Below are 27,824 nucleotides of genomic sequence, written 5' to 3'. Positions count from 1 at the left end.
CCTCCTACTTAAAGTGACGCGTTCTCATCCGGGACTCCTACCGCCTCTTCAAGTGCTCTCTCTCTCTCTCTCTCTCGCTACAATAACATGTGAAATCTCAAACGACAGGTTGGAGACGAGACCTTTACCTTCGAACACGTGCATTTTTCTCTACCTAAACCTTTGAGAACCTGAAATCTCTTCCATTGTATCAGCTGAATGGTTCTGAATTGAAACCGGTGGTTTCTGCTTACTGAAACTTCATATCGATTCGCTTCAGCAATCAACGCTTTTGGAGTTGGGCCCTTTCTCCTCTCCCGTATATCCACATCTCTGTAAGCAGAGCATCTGAAATTCCATCGATTTTGTCTAAGACATCGCTCGCATTTTTCCATATGTTATTTTGGTGATTTTAGTGCTGGTTTTCCTTCATTTCTCTTTTCTCTCTCTCTCTCTCTCTCTCTCTCTCTATAGTTCCAGTCAGATCTTGTGCTGCTGTTTCTACGTTTGTTGATGCTCATCTACATTGCTTAGCATCGACGACAGTGAAGGAGAAGGCGGATTTTTGAATTCCGCACAGTAATGTATTTTCTGCCATTCTCGAAGTGCTGAATTTCTGTGTTACTCGGTTCCGTTTTTAGTATCTTATTCTAATTTCGACTGATGCGATTGGCCTTCGATCTGATTCTGTTTGTGCATGGATTGCGGACAGGCATTTCCATTGTTGTTCTTGCTTCTGTTGCGTTTTCGGGCTTATCTGTCTTTCAAGGTTTTCTAGAGTTGTTTGCTTTTTGATTGGATCGATATATGATTATTGGCAGCTCATCTGAAGCTGTGTGTAAGTTTGTTTTTAGATTGGGTCCATATATGAGTATTGGTAGCTCATCTGAAGTTGTGTGTCCACTTCGTTAACTGTACATGTGGTATATCTGGATAAGATCTGGGCCATCCATTCAGTAGGTACCATAGTGGATGGTTCCTAAGCAGAAGCTCAATCTGATCGTACAATCCTAAACATTTAATTGGTTGGATATGAAAGCCAGAAGTAACTATTGTTTGAAATCAATTCAGTATTTGATTTTATGGTTTGGATTGTTCGATCAAGGCGATTTTTGAGAAGTGGCCAATCTTTGGTGGAGTTTATGTGATGAATGGTCTGGATGTTGGCCACGTATGCCACCTGTACGGTAAACATTGTGGAAGCATGGTAACTCCGTGCCTCTAGTAGAGACGCTGTGTCAGCTTCCATGAATATTTTACCTATTAAGTCTATGTACCTGGTGTGATATGGATACACCATGGATTTTATACATGAGCGTGGATTGCATTCTAACACAGAAGAATTGGAACATATACAGTCCTTTGAGATCTAATGAGTTACTTTTATCAATAAGAAGTATTGTATTGTTGAATGGCCCGATGGGTGGGCCTGCAAGATCTATGGTATCTACACGATTTTGGGACCTTTGCACAAAGCCAAAGATATACGATCCATGTTCTGGAGAGAATCTGATCACCCTTCTGATTTTATGGTTAAGATGACCCGCTGATTATGATTAACAGCTTAGATTGTCTAGAGGTGAGCCTGATGGACAATGGGATTTTTTCCTCTCCCTATTTTCTCTCTGGGAAACTCTCTTGATTGGAATGTTTGTAACAAGGGAATACCTTCCCTTTTACAAAGAGAGGTATCAGAGAGGATATAGGAGTTTGGATAAGTTAGGGCTCATCCCTATCACTTCCAATCTCTTTCCAATATCTCAATCCTCTTTGAATTTAAAATTCATATATGTATTTATTTAATTTCGAAGAGAAAATTGGAAAGAGGAATATCAATGGAAAAACTATGCCGGATCCACCCACCAATGGTTGCCCACAATTGGGCCACACGGACCCATATCTAACATGTACATGTACCGTGTGTAATCTACAGAGGATGCTGGCTTAGGATATTTTCACAATACTTTTTTGTAATGTTACATAAATGATGGAAACACATTCTGCATATCAACTTCAAGAGCAAGGCAGAGCTATTGTAGTTGGCATTCCTTTCTTTCTCTCTCTTTTCTCCCTTCTTCTTCAAACACATTCTGCATATCAACTTCAAGAGCAAGGCAGAGCTATTGTAGTTGGCATTCCTTTCTCTCTCTCTCTTTTCTCCCTTGTTCTTCATGTTTGGAGGAAAGCAAATGATGTATGCGTTTTTGTAATTGTCACATGCTATGTTATACTTAGCAGTACCTTTCAAAAAAATATTATGCTTGGCAGTAGCATCGACGAAGGTTCTGTTAGTTTTATCCTTAACATGCTGTTGTGAACATTTAATAACATTTTGACCTCTTATTCTCATGATTTTTTTTTTTTGCTTGCAGTGTTATTCACTTTACTGAAAGATGGTTGCATTCGGGAAGAAGTTGAAGGAACGTCAATTTCCAGAATGGCAAGGGTATGTTTGATGTGGGTGGGCATGTGTGCCCCCCTCCCCCCAAGAAATATCTCCTATCCTTTTAGTTGTCTCATGGGATTGCCGCTAATTGATCAAGACTATCTGATCGGCGAGATTTTTGCATTACGGATTGCCCCTAGTGGTGTAAATGAATGGATGATTGATTGTCCAACATGTCATTTGAAAGCATTTGGGGCACATTCCCAACATCCCCATGAAGTGGAGTTGTTAGCATTTATTATATTTATAGGCTACATAAATTCATTTATTGACATTTGACAATCATGCATATTGCTAGCTATTTTTGGTGAAGATCTTGAACATTTTTGTGCTTATGTGATCTTTTGTTTCATTATCCTAGAGAATTTAGTCAGTTTTGAAACATTTTTGTGCTTCTTTTAACCTTGCAACTTGCACATATCATTTTGGGAAACCATTAATTCATTTTTGTGAAAGTCATATGATTAAACGTCTTCCCAAATTGATGTTGAGATTGATATCTCAATGTTTGGTCTTGAGAGGAAATCGTCAACTGTGTTAAGCAGGCTTACATTTTCACACACACACACACACACACACACACACACACACACACCACATTTGATCATAAGTTTCCCTTTAGGAAATCCATGAATGGTTAAGGAAGAGGAAATTAAATGGAGACAACGCTTGAGGGCAACACGGCTTAAGGAGGGCTATAAAAATATGAGGGTTTTTTCATAGTATGGCTAGTGCTAGGGTTAAAACAGTTTTGGAGTCCAAACTTCTAGACAGGCCATTTACTAAGGATGAAGTTAACACAGTGGTGGAGTCGTTGGGGAGGGATTGGAAGTGGTGAAAGGCGATGTGGTTAGATTTATGGTGTAGATTTTCTTTTATGAGGGTTGGCTGCCAACAGAGTTAGGGAAGGAAGATCATTTGTTTGTAAGGTAGATATCGAGAGAGCCTATAATGCAAGGGCATTTTCACATCGGGCTCGAGTGGGGTATCCCGTGGGATGCGGGGACACACTCGAGGTGGGTGACCCATGTGATTTGAGGCTCACGGGGGAGATCTCATGTTCGAGACTCCTCACCAAGGGTGATTAATGTGCATTTCACACCGGGCTCGAGTGGGGTAGCCTGTGAGATGTGGGGACACACTCGAGGTGGGCGGCCCATGTGATTTGGGGCCCACGAAAGGGGTTCAGCCGAGGTCCCAACCCATGAGATGTGGGGCCTGGGCTATGAGATAAAGGGATTAATTCGCTATACTCTAACAGTTCGAGCTTTTAGAGCAAGTGGTTAATTGTCCTGCATCAAATTGGTATCAAAGCGGGAGGTTTCGTGTTCGAGGCTTCTCATTGGGGGTGATTAATGCAGGGGCATTTTGACACCGGGCTCGAGTGGAGTAGCCCGTGGGATGTAGGGGCACACTTGGGGTGGGTGACCCATGTGATTTGGGGCCCACGGAGGAAATCTCGTGTTCGAGACTCCTCACCGGGGGTGATTAATGCGCATTTCACACCGGGCTCACGTGGGGTAGCCCGTGGGATGCAGGGACACACTCGAGGTGGGCAGCCTATGTGATTTGGAGCCCACTGAGGGGGTTCGGCCGAGGTCCTAACCCATGAGATGTGGGGCCTGGGCTATGAGATAAAGGGATTAATTCGCCATACTCTAACAGTTCGAGATTTTAGAGCTAGTGGTTAATTGTCCTGCATCAGCCTATAACCATGTTGATTGGGACTTTTTTGATTACATGTTAGGGCAGTTAAAGTGTGGGTGGAAGTGGAGAGGATGGGTTTAAGAATGCCTTCGTTCAGCTAGGTTCTCTATGTTAATCAATGGGTCTTTAAAATGCTTCTTTAGGGCTTTAAAAGGCATGCAACTAATGATCTAGGGGATGGTTCTTGCGAATGTCATCTCTAAAACCCAAGGTGCGTTTATAGAGGGCAAATAGATTTTGGATAGTGCACATTGACTCTCAGCATAGGGAAGGAAGATCATTTGTTTGTAAGGTAGATATCGAGAAAGCCTATGACCATGTTGATTGGGATTTTTTCAATTACTTGGGCGGTTGGGGTGTGGGTGGAAGTGGAGAGGATGGGTTCAAGAATGCCTTTGTTCGGCTAGGTTCTCTGCGGTCTCTAAAAGGCTTCTCTAGGGCCTTAAAAGGCATCTGGCTAGGAGATCTGCTCTCCCAGTTCCTATTTTTGGTGGTGGCAAAAGTGTTAAGTAGAGGGAAAGCGGTTGACTTAATTTGAGGCTTAGGGTGGAAAATGTCGGTTTATAGATCTCTCACGTTCAATTTGCCAACGATACCATCATCTTTTGCAGTGCGGAGGTTGACATGGTGGAAAACTTGAGGAAGATTGTGATGAGGATGTGGACTACCTAATATTGATGGATTGGGCTGATTTACTTGTTGAGGAGTTTTGGGATGGATTAGAGCATGGAAAGGAGCTTAAATATCTTCCATAATGGGCCAAACCTGTAGACCCATCAATGGACCATGCATTATGGCATCTGTGAACTGTTGTACACTTTTGAGTCCAAAAAAGAGTCTTTTGGTGGCATTTTTCTGAAGTTATAAATTTTTTGATGAATTTTAGCTTATTTTGCTTTGCTTATGTCTCACTTAGGTAGATAGGGGTATTTTAATCTTTTCCCTTTAAAATACGATTGTAGGGCTGATATTATAATATCCAACCCATAGTTTTTTTTCTGATGTAACGCCCATATTAGTTCTAGGACTTTTCATTTGTTCATTTTCATATAAAAACTCAATAACAAAAATTGTGCAACAACTTTGGGGACATTTTCTTATCTTTTCTATAAGTCTTGGCTAGGGTTTGTGCAATTGTATGTTTGCACATATGGAGTGCATGATCTAGGTCATCAAAACTAGTGAGAGCTTCGATTATTTGCTATTTTTTGTATTTTTTCCTCATTTTGTTTCTAGTAGAAGAATATTTATTTTTAGATTGGGTGTGTTTGGGCATGATTTGATCCTAAGGTTTGTTACAACTACGTGTTGTTAACGATTCTCATCCGTTAGCTACATCGGATTCGGTATCAGAGCCTCCACTTCCGCCATTGTATCGTTCTTGCATGTGCTTCTTATCCTATGATGATGCTGCTTAGAGGTAGAGGCCATGGTGTACGATGAATGGATGAGGAAGATGCAGATTCGGTAGAAGAGAGATTTACTGTTTTTTAGAGAGGCAAATACAAACCATCTCCCAACAACTTGGTACACTATTAGCAAGGAATGAACCACCGACTCAAGAATATGATGACAATGTGTAGAGTAGGAGTGACATTAACCTATTCCATTGTGAAGCTCCGTTTGTTGAGCCGAGACGAGTAGGAAGGAGGGATTATTATTACCAAAGTAGAGAGTTGGAAGTGAAGGTAGAAGCCCTTGAATATCATGGTAATATGACGATTTTCTGGATTGGATTGAAGCTGTAGATAGGATCTTTGATTACAAAGATGTGGATGAAGAAAAAAAAGGAAAAATTAATTGCCATGAAGTTGAAAGGTAGAGCTTCAACATGATGGGAACAAGGTTAAGGCCGCCCAAGAAAGGCGTTGAACGTCCAAGGTGTAAACATTGCAAAAGATGAAGTCTCTCATGAAATAGGCCTTTTTACCCATTGCCAATGTGTAGTCTCTTTTCTAGCAATTACAACATATTTAGTAAGGGGATAGGCCCACAAAGGAGTATGTGGAAGAGTTCTATCATCTGGTGGCCCGAAATAATTTATCCAAGACCAAAGAGCTGCTAGTTATTCATTTCATGGATGGGTTACAGTCCACTATTGCAGATCAATTGGGGATTTAACTAGTGTTTACTGTTGAAGAAGCATGCAGGCAAGCCTCTAATTGAAAAGAGGACTAAAGCCAGGTATGATCGCAAGGGAGCTTCTAATTGATCCGTTGATGTTTCAAGTAGTAGTAGTTGAAATTGTGGTAAAGACCGCTATAGTAGAAGTAAGAATAGGTCAAAGTGTCCTAGAGGGGGGTGAATAGGATTATATAAAATTTTATGGCAATTTAAAATCCTATTAACCTAATCTTGATCTAATATGCAACCATCAAGATATACTCATTTTAACTCTAATGGCTTCCAAGCCAAGTAGAGGATTCAATCACACGATTACTCAATATTTAAGCAAGATATAACAATTAGTCTATGATGGATGAACTATGTGAAAGTGTGTGGGATGTGATTCTCAGTTCTAGATAATCATGTCATCATGCTTCATGTGAACATTCAAAGTAAACACAATAAAAGAATATGCAAATAGCAATCCCAAACACAGTCGTTTATAGTGGTTCGGTTATGTGCCTACTCCACTCTCAGCGGATGCACTCAACCCTTGAGTGTACTGGATTTCACTAACAGAGGTTTCAAATCAGGTTCACCTCTAACCTTTACAACCTACATAAGGTTGACTCTAGGACCTACACAAGGTACCAAAACGTGCCTACACAAGGCAAATGGTCCTACACAAGGACACAATAGTTTATGCCCTATACAAGAGCAAAGGTCCTACACAAAGCACCTAAGTTTTAGGCCACACAGGCTACACAAGGAATCTAGTTTAGACCACACAGGTCTAGGATCCACACAAGGACCCTAGTTTAGGCCATACAGGCTAAGGATCCACACAAGGAACCTGGTCTAGGCTACACAGGCCAAGGACCTACACAAAGGACCTAAGTTTATGTCCTACACAAGAGCAAAGGTCCTACACTAAGCACCTAAACATACTCTCTCGTCGGAGGCTTCAAATGAGGGTTTGAATGGTTTGAGATACACCTGTGACCCAATCCTACACAAGGAATGAATAACAGGGTCTCTGGACTTTAATGACTTACAGATAAGTAGATGAGCCCCGTTCTGCGCATTGATGAAGATGCTCTCCCTTGATGGTGGAGATTCTTTAGCTCCCTTGATCCGTAAGACTGATAATGCTCCAATGTAAGGCGACGAGGTTGGGTCAAGGTTTTATTGGAAATCACTCTAATGAATGTTAATCATTGAAGAGATGGAGTAATTCCAAGATCTTTAAGCATTCAAAGGATCCCAGCTCAATGATTTGCCATTAAGATGGTAGCTGGATGATCCTTAAATGAGAAAGTTCATTCACCAATCCATTCTATTGAATATCAATGATGAGGGTGGATTGAAGGATGAACTCCCATGAGAAAAAGGGCTTAGGGTAGGTGGTATGCAATTACTCTATCAAAGCTCTTTCTTTTTCTCAATACAACAACTAAGAATAAGCTCTCCTTATATAGGCAAAAAAACTCCAATGGTAATAAAATAGTCAGTGTCTAACTGAGTTCAATGTCATCGAACGTATACTTTCGATGATATTGAATATCAGTTCGATGATATGAACTCAACTAAAAAACATTGCCGGAACTTTTTGACAGGAGATCGATGTCATTGAACCTTCTTCGATGTTATCGAGATTTGAACTTTGATGTCATCGAATTACAGTTCGATTCCTCGACATTCTATGTGATATTACACAAGAGCTTGCTGGACAGTTTTTAAGTCTTTCTTCGATGTCATCGAGCCTTATTCAATGTCATCGAATCAAAGTTCGATTCATCGATCTATTGAGGAGATATTCCTTGAAAGCTCGCTGGACACTTCTTTGTCCAATTTCGATGTCATCGACGTTTGAATTTCGATGTCATCGACTTTTGAATTTTGATGTCATCGATGCTATCTCGATTCGTCGAACATTTCAGTTTGATTTTCCTTTGAAGCTTGCTGGACACGGACTTGTCCATATTTGATGTCATCGAACCTTGCTCGATGTCATCAAATTTTGAATTTTGATGACATGGAAGCTCGTTCGATTCCTCGAGCAAAGACAAAATATTTTCCAAGAAGTTTGCTGAACAATGCTCCAAGTATTTCGATGTCATCGACTTGCCTTCAATGTCATCAATTACTGATGTTTGATGTCATGGAAGGTATGTTCAATTCATCGAATATTCTGTCCAAATATTATGTGGTTGCTAGACATAAAAGGTCTCATTTCGATGTCATCGAAGCCTGTTCGATGTCATCGAACATGAGTATGCGATGTCATCGACATAAGCTCGATGTCATCAAACTAAGTAGGAAACTTAGAAAATTTTCCTGTTTAAAAACAAGTTTTCAGACTTTTAACTCCTATGTTGTTCTAAGGTTTTTAAGGATCTATTTATCTGGGTGTTTTGGGACATGGGATGTGAGGCTTAATTTACCTTTAACAATCTTGAAACACACATCCGGTTGAGGCAGTAGCTTGAATGATCTTCATATGGGGCTCACTTGACTCACCGACTCAACCCTCACGCTAACTGACAAACTAAGGCACTTTCAATAATAAACATATAGGGGATTTGAGTCAAGCAAAAAAATCACTCCAGTGTCCGAGTCACAAGTTTTGAATGATGAGTCAGCAGGACGGACAAGTTCGAAAAATATCTGGTGCTACAAATGCAATGGAATTGGGTATATTTCCTCTGAATGTAGGCAACGATAAGTTAATTTGGATGGTAGTTCCAAAACAGTTGTGGAAGAATAGCCAGTTGATGATGAAGGTGAGATCACAGTGGAAATGCATGGTGTGGATTATGATACTGACGGTGAAGATGAGGGAATATATGGTGGTCCAGAAACATTGATGATCCGAAAGGTTCTTCTTACACCCAAGTCACCTAAGGAAGATGATTGGTTGTGGACTACCTTCTACACAAGTTGCACAGTGAATGACAACGTTTGTGGGGTGATCCTTGACGGGGGTAACTATGAAAATATCATCTTGGAAGAAGTAGTAAAACATCTCTAATTGAAGACCAAGAAGCATTTATTTCCATATAAACTTGCTTAGTTTAAGTAAGGTAGTGTGGTAAAGGTTTGTCGCCGTTGTTTGGTTTCTTTCACGATTGGAAAACCCTATAATGTCAATGTGTGGTGCGACATAGTCCAAGGTTTGGACGCTTGCCACATATTATTGGGTCGACCATAGTAGTACGACTAGCGGGACTATTCACAATGGTTTGAAAAATACAACACCTTCATGAAAGGTAATAAGAAATAAGTATTAAACCCATGAGAGAGAGGCTCCAAGCGAAACTTGGAACCACGGGGACATCAACCTCCTGTCCCATGCAAGGTTTGCAACAAATAGATGACGTTGGAAGGTGATTTTCGAAGAGAGAGTTCTAATGTGGGTCTACATGCGAAAAGAAAGGTTTGTGGCTATCACTTGCAACAAGTTAAAGAAAAAAGAAGAAGAAGATTGGCTTGTGCAAGATCTTAAAGCGGATTAACGACAACGCCCTATTGCATTGTGCTACCACATGGAGTGAACTCTTCTAATGTATTTAATGTTACTATCTTACACCATATAAGGCAACAAATAGCAGATCAGACTTGAGGTCAAGTCCTTCCCAACCTAGGGAAGATGATGAGGACGTGAACTACCTAATGTTGATGGATTAGACTGATTTACTTGTTGATGAGTTTTGGGATGTATTAGAGCATAGAAATGGGCCAAAATATCTTCTATAATGGGCTAAACCTGTAGACTCATCAATGAACCATGCATTATGGCACCCGCTGTACACTTTTTGGTCCATAAAATGGTCTTTTGGTGGCATTTTTTGTAAGTTATGATTTTTAGTTTATTTTTTTTTACGAATTTCAACTTATTTTGCTTTGCTTATGTCTTACTTAAGTAGAGGGGTATTTTAGTCTTTTCCCTTTAAAATAAGATTGTAAGGTTGAGATTATAAAATCTAGTACATAATTTATGTTTGATGTAAGACCCAAATTAGTTCTAGGGCTTTTTTTTTTTTTTTTTTTTTTTTGTTCCTTTTCATATAAAAACTCAATAAATAAAAAAAATTGTCCAACAGCTTTTGGGACATTTTCTTATCTTTTCTACAAGTCTTGGCTAGGGTTTGTGCAATTGTATGTTTGCACACATGAGGCATATGATCTAGGCCATTGAAACTGGTGAGAGCTTTGATTTTTGCATTTTTTTTTTCTCATTTCATTTTTAGTAGAATCTCTATTGTTGGATTGGGTGTGTTTGGACATGATTTGGTCCTAGGGTTTGCTACTATTGCATGTGGTTAACGATTCTCATACGTTAGCTACACCAGATTATCAGATGCTTTGAAATGGTTTCAGGATTGAAGGTTAATATAATGAAGAATGAGCTCCTTGGTATTCGTATGTCCAAGGATGAGGTGGAGAAATTAGAGGAGGTCTTTGGATGCAATGCTGGTTCCTTTCCCTCGACCTACCTTGGTTTACCATTATGTATTAGAAAATCGGAGAAACACCTATGAGATAGGGTAATGGCAAGGGTTGAAAGGAAGTTGTCTGGGTAAAAGAGTCGGTATCTATCCTTGGGAGGCTGGCTAACGCCAGTTAAAACAACTTTGTTAAATTTATCGTTGTACTTAATGTTCCTCTTTTGATGTCCAAAATCTATATTGGATAGACTGGAGAGGTTGAGATGGGACTTCTTGTGGTGAGGCTTGAAAGCAAAGCAGAAATTCCAATTTTGAAATGGGGTGAGGTGTGTAGGTCGTATGGGGGGAGGCAAGTATTTGGGATTTGGGTAAGATGAAACTTGCATTGGTTGACAAGTGATTATGGAGGTCCAGTTTGGAAGAAGGGAACTTGTGGAGAGAGGTACTTAGAAGTAAGTGTGGATGTCAGGAAGGGGGATGACAGTTAGGGATTCCTCATTATTTTAGGCATCGAGACTGTGGAAGGCAGTTTATAGCCTGGAGTGCACATCACATTAAGGGAAGGGATCAACTTTTCTCTCAGTTAAGGAAGAGAATTCACATATGGGAAGATGTGTGGCATGGGGAGAACTCGCTATGAAATGAGTTTGCAAGGTTAGCTTGCCTCTTAACAGAAAGAGATGCTGTGATTGCTCGTTGGTTCTCTTTATGCGGAGACTTAGTTGTTTGGAGTCCCCCTTGTCGAAGAACTTGTTCAATGAGGATGTGGATGAGTTTGTAAGGCTCTAGGAATTGCTTTAAGAGCATGTCCCATCCTTGTGGAAGAGGGATATGATGGTGTGAAAGAAGGACAAGTCAAGTTCACATTCTATAAGATGCTTTGAAATTCCTTTGCAAGAGTGTAATGCCTCGATTTTCGGAACTTGAGTATATGACTCATTTTCCAAAACCACGAGTGTTAACTAGAAATACAAATATGTATGTAGTAATTTATAATAATCAGAGTGCGAGGGATAAAACTAAACACGGTGAACCATCACATAGCAAAATGTATCAAGATTCTAATCCACTCAGCTGGGGACTTTTAGTACAAAAACCAAAGATTCAAATATTCAAACATTAAAGATAGGAAAGAAGTAAACTAGCAAACTACTGGTTGAGTCTATAAAATTCTACCGCCTCCTGGCGCAGCTTCTCTTCATAAAATTCTTCCTCCAACCTTGCGGAGTTGGCATTTGGGCCTACTCCATAAACGCCCTCATCAAGCGTTCGAAGTCATTTTCGACGCGCATGGCCTTGTCTACCATCTCAGCGAAGTTTATGGAGTCCCAAGTGCATAACCGTGACTGGATCCCTGGTCGGAGACCTTCCTTAAATTTCTGCAACTTATACTCCGAGTCTTCGAAGGCCTTAAGCACAAATTGTGACAGCTCATCGAATCGCGCCTCATATTGGGCGACAATCATGCCACCCTGCTCCAGCTTTAGGAACTGAGCTATCTTCTCATTTCAGCATGATCAGGGGAAGTACTTCTCAAGAAAAATTTTCTTGAACCCTTCCCAGGTTTATCCCAGTGGTTTCATCATTTTTGTTATCCTGGTCAATCAGTATTCCACATGCATTGGGTCAGGCGTTCCTACGAATGTTGGTGGTCTAAGTTGCTGGAATCTCTCATATACATCCACATCCTAGCCTCCCGAGACGTCCTCCCACGGGTGTTGTCCTGAAAAGCCTCTATCATAGTAGTAAATGTGGCATGCTGTTGGTGCATGAACATGGCCTGCTATTGTTGTATAATTGTTGCCATCTACCCGAAAGCTGCAAATGCCGCTGGTCCATGATTTGGAATATGAAGCTGGGGGCAATCCCCCATCTTCTGGGGCTAACCCTTTGGACACGCCTTCATTACCCTCTCAACCTAGGGCGCCGACAGATGAGGCTCTTCCTGGCACTCAGGCCAAGACTGTGGCATTTGCAGCTTTCGGGCAGATGGCAACAATTATACAACAGCGGCAGGCCGCGTTCATGCACCAACAACATGCCACATTTACTGCTATGATGGAGGCTTTTCAGGACCACCCGTGGGACGATGTCTTGGGCCGGCGACATTCGAGACACTGATGTATTTGAGAGATTCTAGCGACTTAGGCCACTGACGTACGTAGGAATGCCTGACCCAATGCATGCAGAATGTTGACTGACCAGGATAACAAAAATGATGAAACCACTAGGATGCTCAGATATTCAGATGGTTAACTTGGCCACGTACATTTTGGAAGGGGAGGCGAACAATTGATGACAGAGTGTATAGAGGAGTGTTCCACCCGAACACTCATGGACCTGGGAAGGGTTCAAGAAAAAGTTTTTTGAGAACTACTTACCCTGATCATGCTGAAATGAGAAGATAGCTCAGTTCTTTAAGCTGGAGCAGGGTGGCATGACTGTCGCCCAATATGAGGCGCGATTCGATGAGCTGTCACAATTTGTGCCTAAGGCCTTAGAAGACTCAGAGTATAAGTTGTAGAAATTTAAGAAAGGTCTCCGACCGGGGATCTAGTCACGGTTATGCACTTGGAATTTCGTGGACTTTGCCGAGATGGTAGACAAGGCCATGCGCGTCGAAAATGACTTCAAGCGCTCGATGAGGGCGTTTATGGAGCAGACCTAAATGCCGACTCCACAGGGTTGGAGGAAGAATTTTATGAAGAGGAGCTGTGCTAGGAGGCGGTGGAATTTTATGGACTCAACCAGTAGTTTGCTAGTTTACTTCTTTCCTATCTTTAATGTTTGAACATTTGAATCTTTGGGTTTTGTACTAAAAGTCCTGAGGTGAGTGGATTAGGATCTTGATACATTTTGCTATGCGATGGTTCACCATGTTTGGTTTTATCCCTCGCACTTTGATCAATATAAATTGCTACATACATATTTGTATTTCTAGTTAACACTCGGGTTTTGGAAAACAAGTCGTATACTCGGGTTCCGAAAACCGAGGAGTCACAAGGAGAGAGTAGAGGTTGCACATCAAAGGTTTAGTTCTATGGTGCTCCTCAAAGGGTTGTGGCTTTGCATGGCTAGTGGGGAGGAAAAGAGTGCTAATGATAGATAACCTTCAGAAGAGGTCGATGATGCTTCCCGATATTTGTGTGCTTTGCATGGAAGATGTGGAATCAATTAATCATCTTTTCATGCATTACCCTTTTGCGCAAAAGGCTTGGAAGCAGTTTCTTGATCTCTTCAAAGTTTTGTTGATGATGCCAGGGGCTACCGAAGACTTTTTTTTTTTTATACTAGGCATGGTGGGGGGACTGGGAAAGAAGGGTGGTGCAGCGGATGTGGTCATGATGGCAGTCTTATGGACAATTTGGAGAGAGAGGAATAGTTATTGTTTTCAAAATTAGTGTGACTCTGAGCAAAGGTCTTTAGTAGGGAAAAGTTAAATGTTAATGGATAGGCTTCATGTTCAAATGCCCTTGTTGGTCGTAATTTTTTCCTTTTTAATCAGTTTAGAGATTTTTGTGCCTATGTTTTTTGACGGTTTCCTTAAATTTAGTTATCTTTCAAAGTAAAAAAGAAAGAAAGAAAGAAAGAAAAAAGAAAAAAAGAAAAGAAAAAAGAACCCGTCACGGTTTGGGTGAACGGTGTGGATTGTGGGTTTGCTCTCCACAGGCACGAGTTCGATTCCCCTCCCCTTGGATTACCCGATGCACGTGGTTGGCGGGTGATTGCATGCATCTGCAGGGAATAGTCTCGCCTCAAAAGGGGGCGGGGACACCCTGTCATCATAATAAAAAAGAAAAGAAAAAAGGAAAAAAAAAAAAGAAAAAAAAGAAAAAAAAGAAAGAGGAAGATAAGATAAGAGAAAACATATGTTAATTTGCACCTGAAGGCATCCTGTTTGCTTGCTGTCCAAAAAAAAAAAAAGCAAAAAAAAAAAGCAAAAAAGAAAAAGAAAAAGAAAAAGAAAATAAAGAGAGAAAGAAAGAAAGAAAGAAAGAGTAAACACCCAACCTGACCCTATTACGAAATGTTCATAAATAAAGTTGAGATATTCTAATACCCCCATCTTGTAATTTGTAGTTTTTGTTAGTAGACAATTGCAAAAAAAGTAGTTTGTGAATTCCTTTTTGGGGTTTTACATGGAAAATCTCTACTGATATGTTTATGACTTGGTTTTTTCCAGATACTATATTAACTACAAGTTGATGAAGAAGAAAGTAAAGCAATATGCTCAACAGATCCAAGTCGGAGCACTGGATCGCCGCAATGTTCTCAAAGAGTTTTCAAGGATACTAGATAACCAGGTATGTGAAATTGTATGAATGTGAACTAGTGCATACCTTGATGTGTGTGTGTGTGTGTGTGTTATCTATATATATGTATGTACAAATGCCATGTGATATGCATGCATCCATCTTTGAATTTCTTAAATCCTAACACCTTATTCTGTGCGTATCAATGGACTTGTAGCTTCTGTATATTTTTATTTGAAAGATAAAGGAATACATGGTGATGAACATTGTTCTCAAAGCAGCATAACTGATTTGGATGTGAAAGAGAGGTGAAAGTTAACATGTACAGTAAAAGAGAGGTGAAAGTTAAAATTGATCATGGATCATTGGAGCTTAGTCACAAAGCGCATTAACATGTACGGTAAAAGAGAGGTGAAAGTTAAAATTGCCAGTCCCAGTTCCCGACTGAAGATGCTTGCTTTTGTGCTAATCTTTTGCCATTTAGAACGAAAAGATTGTCCCTTTTCTGTTGGTACAAGAACCTCTTGCTAGTTTTCTTAAGATATCGGTGGCCATTGGGTTGTTAGAAACTTAGCCATAAAAGATACAGTAGCTAATTGGAATCTAAATTACAAGAAAGCTTAGTGCCTTATAATATTTATTTAAAGTTGACTGCAAAAATGAAGATGCCTTTCTTGTGCATATTCTTTCCAGATTGAAAAGATCGTCCTGTTTCTGTTGGAACAACAAGGGATCCTTGCAAGTAGGATAGCAGCTCTTGGTGAGCGGCACACGATTCTTCAACAGCAGCCAGATATGTCACAAATGTGTGAATTACGAGAGGAGTATAGAGCGGTGGGACAAGATCTTTTAAAGCTTCTCTTTTTTGTTGAGATCAATGCTATTGGTCTGCGGAAGATTTTGAAGAAGTTTGATAAACGCTTTGGCTATAGATTCACAGATTACTATGTCACCACTCGCGCAAATCACCCTTATTCCCAGCTTCAGCAAGTGTTCAAACATGTGGTAATAATTCAGTTTGGAGTTCAAATCATCTATATCTTTCTTTAAGAAGTGCAGCAGTTTGTCAATGCTACTTCATTAGTGAGAACTGTCAAACCAGATTATTTTGAGCAGCAAGGGTTATGTTACACTTGCTGTGAAGCCATTTTCTATTGACTGGAAATGGAACATGCAGGGTATAGGGGCTGTTGTGGGTGCATTATCTCGCAATCTTGTCGATCTTCAAGACCATCATGGAAGCTCTTTTTCGTTATATGATCAACCATCTATTCCTCTTCAGGTTATCCATTTTTTGTTCACCTAGTCCACAGGCTTTTGTGAGTAGTTTGCCTTTATTTGACATATGTACAACATCTCAAAATAGTTATTCACCTTCAATTTTCTGAAGGGTTTAGATTGTATTTATATTGATGTTGATGCATGGATGTGTACACTCCAGGACCCCGTTATTGATTCAATAAAGGCAGCTGTAGACAGACTTACACACTCAACGAACTTCCTGCACTTTTTAGGGCAACATGCACTTATTATGCAAGAAGAGTTGTCGACTCCCACTGAGAGCGAAGCCGATGAACAGAGATATCATTTTATGTCTCTTCTATTGAACTTGGCAAACACTTTTCTTTACATGGTCAACACATATATTATAGTCCCAACGGCAGACAACTACTCATTGAGCCTTGGAGCTCCTGCAACCGTTTGTGGTGTTGTAATTGGGTCAATGGCTATTGCTCAGGTGTTTTCTTCCGTGTATTTTAGTGCATGGTCAAATAGATCATATTTCAGACCTCTTGTTTTCAGCAGTATTGTTCTTCTCATGGGCAATACCTTGTATGCTTTGGCTTATGATTTCGATTCAATAGCAGTTCTTCTAATTGGCCGTCTGTTCTGTGGGTAAGACTTTTTCTTTTTCTTGTGAACTAATGTGTATTTATTCTTAGAATTTTGATTTCTCTCTTTTGGGTTACTGTTTTTTTTTTTTTTTCATAATTATTGACTAGCTTCTTGAAAATGGCCATTAGGTGCCTTGTTAACCTTTTCTTTCCTTGGTTGCTTATATGACTTGGGGGGCTATTTGGAAACAAGGCTGACCATTTAAGCGATTTTAACTGCTTATCAGAAAGAGAAGTTTTTTTACTAGGTTAATTTTTTTATCCAAAGGCCCTTTTTTGGATAAAATATTAAACAAAAAGTAGTTTTTTTTTTTTTTTTCAATATTTCATTGGTTATTCCTTTACCTTCCATGGACGGAGCAAAAAGTGGAGTCGTTGAACACAGCTTTCTCCCGCTCTGAATGGTCAGGTTCCAAAAATGACACCGACGACAGTCTACTGGAAAAGGAGAAGAAAGTCAAGAAGGACAGGCCTGAAAAGCCCGCTGTCCCAGAAAAGGGCACCATCTCGATGATGACTATGTGCCGAATGGGATAGTCATAAAAGTAGACTAATAAGTTATAAATCTATCTCTATTAAGAAAAGAAATTGTTGTTAAGGCAGAGATTGAATATAGTCCTCAAAAGGGTATCCTCCTAGGTCCCCTATCAAACCAGGGTCACTACCACTCCACCTTGTATTCCTGATCAACCGGCAGGGATCTCCTCTCCATTGTCTATCCCAGCTCTCGAGGCAACTCACTGCAATACTCAAGTGAGAGGAATCCATCAAAATCCAGCTGCAAACAAGAGGTGCCAGGCCTAGGGGATGTACAACGCCTTTAAGGCCTCAGCCCTGGCGGCATTGCCCACTTGTTCTTCCAGATGCCTGTTATGCCTATATGGGCATCGGTGACTAAGATACTCAACCGAGATCAGAGTCTGTCTGGAATGAAGTGTAGCTTCTCCAGCTCCACCAGAACATTCAGAGATCAGGAGGAAAACCAGGAGGAGCTGTTCAAGAAACCGAGGATTCCCCCTCTAACATAAGGGGCAGTGCGGAGCGCATGGAAAGAACCATATCGAGCAACTCGACGTTGCTCAATGGGTAACAACCCCCTGAGATTAGAATGCTCCCTTCCATTAACCCTAACACCATTACTACTTATCAATAACTCAAGATCGTGTGTCAATGTCTGATTGCGACTGTATTTTGGCAATATGGACCTTTTGAAGTCTCTCTCTCTCTCTCTCTCACCCATATTTCCGACTTAATTTTTCCATCGATTAGTTGGTTATAGGATCATTCAATGGAACTTAATTTTAGATTGGCGTGCAATTGGTGGGCTCAACATCATGGATGATCCAGGTCAATGATTTGACGTTCTCTATTACAAATCAATATTGACTTGCAATTATCCTAGCAATTGATCAAATGGTTAGTATCTTCTGATCAAAATGGCTTTTAAGAAGGATGTGCAATCAAAGGTGGGCCCTGGACCTTCTCTGTTATAATCTATATGGACTGTCTAAATGGCATATCTATGCACATCTAATCTATAGTGTTTTGGTGTTAAATTTCAATTCTAGAATAGCAAATTGTTCACCAAACAGATATCAAAGATGTTCCAGATTAACGGACTGTTTACAAACTGAGTTCAAATCTTGTAGAAAACAAAACATAACTGGTATATTTTGTTCTAGTCTTTTCTTTAACCAGTTCCAAACTTGTTTCTGTATCCAAACAACCCCTTGGTATTGGCAGGTTTTATCCTCTTGCCTGAATTTTTCTCTGCAAAGATCTAGTTCTCTGATTTTAATATGAAAATGTCTATATATATATAGGCATGCACCTAGGTGTATATAATATAAAAGTGCACAAATAAAAGAATTCACAGGTGGTTGAACGTGTATGATATGAAATACATAAATTAGGAAAAGAAATTTTACATGGAATCTCTAGGCTTGCACCTAGATATGCCTAGGTGTCTCGGGTATTCCAAGGCCCATGGGCATTTGCACTTGGAATGTGCCTAGCACCTATAACTACACTAGTTTTCAGCTTATTCAAAGGCTTCCCGGTGAGGGGTGAAGTAATTTATTATTATTATTTTTTAAAAACCAAACAGTCATATGTTGTTTTGTGGTATTTTCAAACCATGTGATGTGTGCTTTATATACTTATCAGGAAGACATTGGTAACATTTGCAGATTAGGTTCTGCCAGAGCTGTCAACCGGCGTTACATCAGTGACTGTGTACCGCTTAAAATACGCATGCAAGCTTCTGCAGCCTTTGTTAGTGCCAGTGCTCTTGGAATGGCATGCGGCCCTGCACTTGCCGGGTTACTTCAAACAAATTTTAAGATTTATGCAATCACAATCAATGAAGATACTTTGCCAGGTTGGGTTATGGCTTTGGCGTGGCTCATCTATTTACTTTGGTTGTGGATTTCCTTTAAAGAGCCTGCTCTTAAGAATGAAGAGAACCCCTTACCTCAGGAAGCTAATCCTGGTGAGTAGAATTAGTTTTTCGTTAAAATTTGGAGGAACAATTCGATCTTCAATACATCTTGCATCCTCTCTCTCTCTCTCTCTCTCTCTCTCTCTCTCTCTCTCTCTCTCTCTCTCCACATACATACATACATACATACATACATACATACATACATACATACATACATACATACATACATACATATATATATATATATATGTTGTGTTAAGTGATGCTTTCAGGAACTTGCAAATGATCCTTCAAGTTAGTTTGGACATTTCTGATTTTGAATAATTAGCTGCTGAATGCTATACTTTGAACTGTTCACCATATTTATTTATCTTGGATGAAATTTTGCATGGTTTATCTAATCTTTATGTGGTTTTTATTCTGGTGTTCATTATTCTATTTTCTTAAAGACATTTTTCTGCCAACTCATCAACTATCTAAGATTTATGTTTTCCCCCCTATTAACTAGCCTATAGGAGTAGCACCTATACGTAATAGGATGTGGGAAAGTAGACTTAGATGGTCTGGCCATGCACGACAGAGTTCAGGAAGTACACAGTTTGATGGAGTAAGTTGCTTCAAATTGAAGTCACTAAAAGGGCAAGGGGGAATCCCAAAAGGACATGGGTGTAGGTAGTAAGAAAAGACTTGATGACCTATGGTTTAACTAAGGCTACATTCCTTTGATAGAGTGGATGGCGGAACGGGATATGTGTAGCTGACCGAATTAGTTGGAACAAGGCTTAGATGATGATGATTATTATGATGACAATCCGCTATTCTATGGTTTCTTAAGGTCAAGTGATTCATTCAGTTATTCCCTTGAAATTTACATTTAATCATACATATAAAGTAGATTCCCATGAAAGTTAATCATACATATGTAAAGTCTACTTTTGGTTAATACAAAGTGGAACCATGTTGGCATGTGAGCCTCTCCCATGTCCCATCCCAAACCTGGGGTAAGAGAGGAAGGTTGATGTCGCCAAGCAGGCTGATACTAAGACTCCTGCCAATCTGCCCTTTAAATGCCAATCCCAAAATGCTGGGAGAAAGACTATGGATAATGATGATGATTTAGAGTCCATCTCAAAATTATTTTTTTCCCCTGCTTGTTTAATATATCTTCTAATTTAAATCTGCAATTTCAGTTTATCTCAGCTAGTATCTAATTCTGAGTTTCTATAATCCTGATGTGTATTCTATTGTTGATTTCTTTTGCTCACAGGACCAGTAGAAAGTGAAGAATTAGAGAAAGGCCTTGCACAACCCTTGCTCCTAAACTCAGAAGAGAAACAAAACGATGAAGATGGAGACCAAGATTGTGATGGTAGTGAAGCATCAGCAGAAGTGTCCAACAAACCTGCTACTTCCATTGCAGCAGCATATAGATTGCTGACGCCAACAGTGAAGGTGTGAGATTGTGTCATGAAGCTTACTATTTTTGCTAATTTTAAATAATTCAATAAGTCCATGCTGCTCATTACTGTTGTAAATTGGTCAAAGGAAACAAAAGAAAAGAAAAAACAGCATGCACATTCAAAGCGACTATTTCATTCATTTAGTTATATAGTAGACCTTGCATGTTCGATAGCACTCTGACATAAAAAAATTTTTTTTTTTTAAAAAAAGCACTCTGACATCATTCCCTGAGCAATGCAAATACCTATCTGAAAGTTGTGAAATATGATCCTCTTAATATTTCTTATCTGGATCTGAATTACCATTTTCAAGTTTTACCTGATTTTTCACTTGACTTTTTCAAAAACTTCCAGGTCCAGTTATTGATCTATTTCATGCTCAAATATGCTATGGAGATTTTACTTTCTGAATCAAGCGTCATTACCACATTCTACTTCCGTTGGTCAACTAGTTCTGTGGCAATTTTCCTTTTTTGCCTGGGGCTTACAGTTCTTCCAGTTAACATCGTTGTCGGAAGCTATATCAGCAACATGTTTGAAGACAGGTAAAATTTTCAGTTTGTGATGCCCATCTGTTTATTGTTAAGAGTGGTGTCTGTTTTAAAGCTTGTAGGCTCAATTAACACTCGTGCACAAACACACACACAGATAGATGCTAGATGGATAGAGATGTACTAGATGTACTAATGGCTGCATTGCTTTTATATTTGCATAGAACTAGAAAGCTATGTAACATACTGCACAATAATGTAGTTAGACTTTTTTTTTTTTTCCTTTCAGAACTTTGCTATTGTTAAACTATGATACCATACAATGTAGAGAATCGTACACATTCACATAAACAATCAGACACCTCAGGTGAATCTGGCAATCGATGTAGACTTGGCAATATTAATCCTCCTATAAACTATTTATCAGCGAGAAGAAACTGTAAACACATTTGTGCATATGCATATGTTTATGTGCATGGCTATACCCTCATCTTGAATTCAAAAAACTACCCCCTGATCTCACATCTTCTGGCAGATACTATGATGGATGATCCATAGCAATCTATTATATATTTGTATTTGCATACTCTCCATAGGAGGTGCAGTTATGCTTATGTGTTGTTAATTTTGCATGGAAATGGGCATGAGAGCTTTTGCTTTCCTGCACATGATAGCTACATCCATTTTTCATTTTGCATGCCGATTGTCTGAGTCATATTCTTGGCCAGCGGTTTGGTATCTGCATTTTGAGTATGGAATGGTTGAAACTTTCAAACAATGTATTCTTGGCCAGAGGTTCAGTATCTGCATTTTAAGCATGGAAAGGTTGAAACTTGCAAACAACAGAAGGGTTCTCAGTTCCAAGTGCTCTTGTGCTCAATCTGCATAGAATGCTTTCTACGTTTTGCAGGAATTAGTGGGTTATGCATCGAATTCTTCCCATCAATTATCTTAAGAGTGACTTTCCAAACATCAACAGAGAATCATGTTGAATTAGAATGTGTTTGTGTGCCTTATCGGATTGAATTTGAATTATTGTTTTAAGAAACTAAAAACAAAGAAACACCAAATTCTGTTTTCTTCCATTGCCTTGATAGGGTGTCTACGCTCCAAATTACAATTCTGTTTTGAGTTGGTCTTCGAAAAAAACCATAACTGCAATTTATGGGCTACTTCCTCATGAATATTAAGAAAAATCATTAATTTTGTCAGGTCCTTTTGTATTAAACTGTATGCTTGCGATTCAATTCCCTTTTGCATCCAAACACAGCCTTTGATTTATGAAAGACATGAATCCATTTCATATGGGGAAATATATCTACTTGTCAATAACTACGAGCTTTGCATGTTCCATCCTTCTATTCTGGGATATCCTGCTGTTGAGTTTTTCTTGTTGATAACGTTGCAGGCAAATTCTACTGACGTCAGAAATTATGGTATGCCTTGGAATAATCCTAAGCTTCCATGTTGTAAGCCCGTATTCCGTGCCACAATATGTCAGCTCGGCATTCATCACATTTGTATCTGCTGAAGTCCTTGAAGGTGACCTTTTTTCTCCATTCCCTTTCTTAGCAATTGACCTGTTTTGATACTAGGTTCTAATCTCATATTCCCCTTGCAAGGGAAATATCTGACTATTTCCAAATTGTCAAACTGTCCCCTGGTTTATATGTTTCCTTCTCGGTATGCCAAGTTCGTGAAGGAAGACGAACCTGTGCTAGAAGAGCCAGCATGTGACGATTTAGCCAATGTTCTGGGCTTATCTATATTTGCCTTTTGCTTTCTTTCTTTCTTTTTGTTTGTTTGTCATGAGAATCAATGGTTAAGACTTGAGTTAGGATGCAAAACTGAATTGAATTGAGAAATTTTAGTTTGGTAAGGATGAAATGAAAGAATTGCAGTGATTCATAGTATTTACAGTCATGAAGTATCATGCAAATCTGTTCCATTCCTAAGCTGAACATGGAAGTAATTTAATTCAATTTTGGAACCTAGTCCCTGTATTTATAAATACAAAGGCGGTGAGTGCAATCTGATAAAAGAACTGATCACCTACAGGCAATGGTATCACAACTTTGGTACCATACCATCCTTCCTACCAGTATGCCACTTATTAAGAACACCCATACCATGAGAAAAGGTAGACCCTACCATGAAAATCACCCTTCTAAAAGTCAATATGATCCACTTACTAAGTGGGCCACACCTGTATGTTGAGTCAGACTGTTGGTCACAGGTTGTCCATTGGTTCCAATGGTGTGTGACTGATGAGTGGACCTCCTTGATTTTTGTGCCCATTGATCTTCATGGTGGGGCCTACCGCTTGATGTCCTACATAAGTGGCATGTTGGCGGGATGGTTCAATACCACAAGTTGTGGTACCTTGCCTGTATATGGTCAATTCTTGTCTGATAATTTCGTCTTCTACCAAATGAAGACATTGCATCCAATTCAACAATGCATCCAAACACACCTCATAGTTGCATGGATCTTCCACTTTTGCTGTCTCAATTTCTAGATATGCCATGGCCGGTTCTTGTCTGTAGCTTATGTGACAGTGGGAAAACTTTAATACATTGGCAGAGTGTGATGGATATCTTCAGCCACAGAGAGAAAATTGATGGGCCCTCATTTAGATTTGTCATGTACAAAAAAATTATGCTTACTGATTATCCGACTATCAGATTGATAGACATTTATTGAACAGTTAAAAGTGACGAATATCCAAAGAGGATCATTTCAACAAACAAGTATCCACGACTCAAGAATTTAGTATTATTCAAACAAAGCTGATTTTAGGATTGTCACTTACAACAGTAATGCAATTTAGGCGATTTGATTTTATTTGAGTTAACGAATGCAATATTTACAATTTCCGAGTGCCTGCATATCAAGTGTTATATGTTGCCTGAGTATCACATAACCTCCCTATGTAACAGATGAATATATTGCCTAGTATATTGAAATCGCCAATTAATCCAACATGTGATAAATGCCCAATCTGATCTTAATTTTGGCTGTAACTACCATTTTCTTTTCAATCCAGGTGTCAACCTATCGCTCCTATCGCGGGTTATGTCATCGAGGCTGGCCCGTGGGACCTACAATGGTGGACTGCTATCAACGGAAGCTGGTACATTGGCCCGGGTGGTGGCGGATGGCACAATAACATTGGCCGGCTATTTGGGTGAGGATAAGCTCTTGAATATTACCCTACTGCCCTCTCTCTTTATTTGCATAGCCTCCATTGCTGCCACCTGCCTCACCTATAACTCCCTTTACTAACCATCTTATACCATCTTATGTTGTATTGAAATGGGCCCACCTACACCTATCTTTTATTTCATATAATGAAATGTGAAGGCAAGTGGCACGAAGGCAGATTTAAGAGGAAATTGCAAGAAACATGCCAACATGGTGCACATGTGAGAAATCCTGGCAACTCATTAGGTGGGGTTAACTGTAAACATGCCACGGCCGAAAATCGGGGTTGTTCCATTCATCAGGCGAGTCACCCTGTGTATTATAAAGGAGATTCGCAAAAATCACCAACAGTCCATATTCAATAGCCATCAGTGGCCTTCTCAACGAGTCAAACTGCCTGATTTTGGGCCACACAACATTCATGCTGTGGGGCCCTCCCATTTAGTATCCTGGATCTCGCATGTTAATGCTTGTGCCAAGAATCTCCTCTTCAGTCTGCCTTTGCTGGAATAACCTTAGCATTCCTCTCCACTGTATCCATCTTGTATAGTAGTAGAAACTCTCCTTGATTAGGCCCGTTCTCAATTAAACTGTAATTACTTCTCAAGTCTCAGCTTATAGAAAGTTTCATGTATATATCAACTTTTGCTATCTTGTATTGGAAAGAAGCACCATCACAAAAAATAAAAAGCATTGCTCTTGGCAGCAACGAAATGGTGAATTGAATTTATTTCCCAATATGTAAATATCTGGATATCCATTCTGGGTTCTATTTGATCTTAGAAATGAGTGTAGATCTGTGCATTGACGGTTCGAAATCGTTTTGAAGATGTGGCCATGATTGGGACATGACTCAGATGGTCTGGATTGATTTGCAACTTGTCGATGGATGAGTTTCCCTCATTTAAGAAAAGGTGCAGAGAACCCACAGCAGTCCATCAGCCCAGGGACATGCATGTCACCGTTTTGAAATTGAGGCCCGGTTTGGTTATCTTTCCGAACCCAATTCAACGTTTAGGATGGTGATCAGAGTGCTCATACTTCATTTTCGGGACTATCTAAGATCAAGTGGGCCCATGGTTAACGGATCCATACCAACCATTGGTCTCTTGTCCTAGTGTGCATGACCATGCACCGCAAATATTCTTGATGGGACGATTTTAGCCTTTCGATTTTTTATTTTTTTTCTCTGTCTACAGATTGATGGTTTAAGAAGAGACCTACAAGGGTCTACATTCATCTGAAAAAGAAGTGCAATGAACGGTGGTTATGATCTTTCAATTTAGGAGTTTTTTGGGGCACGGTCCATCCCTGGTGGGATGCAACACGAACGGCGTGGATTACAGAATTCACACGTAATAAGTTGAAAAACTGTTCACTGTGTCTTTAGAAATTTACGACTGTGCCTTTTATCCAGTGGTTTTTGGAAGCAATACAAACTTAGAATACGCAGTTGGACCTCCTCGTACGGAGTTGGAATTTCGGGACGAAAATACCCCCACCTTCCTTTCGAAACGCTCCTCCAACCGAGAGTTGTACGAACGGCTCAATAGAGATCAAAGTTACATGGCCCCACAGCCATGTATTTATTATATCCACAACGTTCATCCATATTTCGAGATCATTTCGGAGCATTATCCCAAAAAAAAAATCATATCCAAAGATCAACTGGACCACACCACAAAGAGCAGCGGGAAAATTGATTTTCACCGTTAAAAATTTTGTAGGGCCCACCATGACATTTATTTTCCATCCAATCTATTCATAAGGCCACAAAGGTCTTTATGAAGAGGAAAAACAAATTTCATAATGATCCAAAATTCTGTAACCCCTAAAAGGGTTTCAATGGTAGACGTTCAATTCCCCACTGCCTTTTACAGTGTGGTCCACTTGATAGTTAGATCTATCTTATTTTTCGTCTCAAGCTTTAATATGAGCTCGCCAAATAGATGAACGGTTTGGATATAACACAGACCTCATGATGGGACCTACAAAAATAACATAGCAATATATATATATATATATATATATATATATATATATTCACAGAAGGCTGCGGCACTACCGCCGGTTTGGCGGCAGGTTCGGCAGCAGTGCCACGGCAGTCCAACTTTTTTTTTTTTTTTTTACATGGAGAACTTTTTCTCCCTTACATTTTTCTCTAATACATAATTAAGTAAATATGTATATATAAGTATATAAAAATATTTTTCTATCTTTCAATTTATTTCTTTGTCTATTTATTTAACAAGCATATCTCCTAAACTATAATGATTTACTTAACGTACCACGTATGATTTTGGGGTAGGAGAAGCTAATTAAGCCAACCAACCTAATTATTTTCCAAGATTCCATTGGGTCGATGGTTGAAAATCCATTTCATTCAGTTCGTGGTCAATTTCAATCACTTTGCGGTCAAATTGAAAATTCAGCGGGGCAAACATGAAATTGAGCGAAAAAAACATGTCGCCGAACCCGGCGCCAACGGCCTCCGTAGTGCCCCATTCTCAGCTCCTAGCATTCTTATGCCAGATTCCGATCCTGGGATCCTACAAGGAGGATTTTCAGTTTGAATTTTTTTGTAATAGAGCATAACCACAAGCATAACCAAGTCACAAAACAACATCACCACATATCCACTAAATCAAAACTTTTAAGTACAATGCAGAAAGGGAAATACAGGGTGATCAAAAGCTTCAAACTAAACTGATGTGCACTCCTGCCTCAGCGCTGCTGCTGTCCAACACAACCTGCACGCAACGATCGTGCATAAGCTTACAAAAGCTTAGAGGGTGGTGTAAGTGTGTGTGCAAGGCCAGCGCCAAGTGTACAATATCAGAGTAATGCGGAAATATGCGATAAGTCCATGAATGCCATCAGCTGCACCAACGCTATATGATGCAAAACATGAATGCTATCGGCCATACCAAGGCCATGCGATGCGAGGCCTATGTAGCCAAATGTCATATGCGAGATGCAAAGCAAGCATGTCAGTCCTCATCAAGTACACATCAGTGCAGTTCCTCTCTGGATATCACCGGGGTCTAATACACCTCACACTGACTGCCTCCTCCCTAGCTGCACAGTCAAGTAAGTGGAAGAGACCACACTATCCGCCTGACCAGTAGTCTGCCAATACCTACCTGGCTCGTTGATGGCAGACTCATTTGCGAGCTGGTCAAACTCAGGCTAGCTTATAGCCCCCTCACTCGGGTGGATAAGGCCACACCCCCTTCCAACCGACCACAACACAGTGGGAGACGCGGCCTACTAGTATTTGGCACTCGGGCGCTCGTATATCCACTCGGTCAGGCGTTGGAGCATCTCCCGGTACCAAAAGTTTTAGGACTTTCACCCAAGGACATCCTAAGTGCCCACGACTAGAACCAAGC

At 39.9% G+C, this 27,824-nt stretch overlaps 1 protein-coding gene across 2 annotated transcripts; it reads left to right on the top strand.

Annotated features, from left to right (window-relative positions):
- Nucleotides 1–55: 55 nt before the first annotated feature.
- Nucleotides 56–25,146, top strand: LOC131232628 (SPX domain-containing membrane protein At4g22990-like). Of its 2 annotated transcripts, XM_058228998.1 has the most exons (13): nucleotides 80–108; nucleotides 195–314; nucleotides 454–563; nucleotides 2,352–2,425; nucleotides 14,870–14,990; nucleotides 15,633–15,944; nucleotides 16,117–16,221; nucleotides 16,381–16,835; nucleotides 19,024–19,325; nucleotides 20,545–20,729; nucleotides 21,092–21,282; nucleotides 22,637–22,770; nucleotides 24,275–25,146. In XM_058228998.1, exons 4-13 carry the CDS (start codon nucleotides 2,373–2,375, stop codon nucleotides 24,511–24,513), a joined length of 2,097 nt encoding a protein of 698 aa, XP_058084981.1. In that variant the 5' UTR covers nucleotides 80–108; nucleotides 195–314; nucleotides 454–563; nucleotides 2,352–2,372; the 3' UTR covers nucleotides 24,514–25,146. The 2 variants fall into 2 exon arrangements, with proteins under 2 accessions (XP_058084982.1, XP_058084981.1); XM_058228999.1 differs by having other exon boundaries at nucleotides 56–314; nucleotides 454–558.
- Nucleotides 25,147–27,824: the final 2,678 nt, after the last annotated feature.

This window comes from Magnolia sinica, chromosome 18, assembly GCF_029962835.1.
Source record: "Magnolia sinica isolate HGM2019 chromosome 18, MsV1, whole genome shotgun sequence".
Lineage (NCBI taxonomy): Eukaryota > Viridiplantae > Streptophyta > Magnoliopsida > Magnoliales > Magnoliaceae > Magnolia > Magnolia sinica.
Note: the sequence above shows the minus strand (reverse complement) of the source record. Positions and strands in the feature narration are given on the sequence as shown.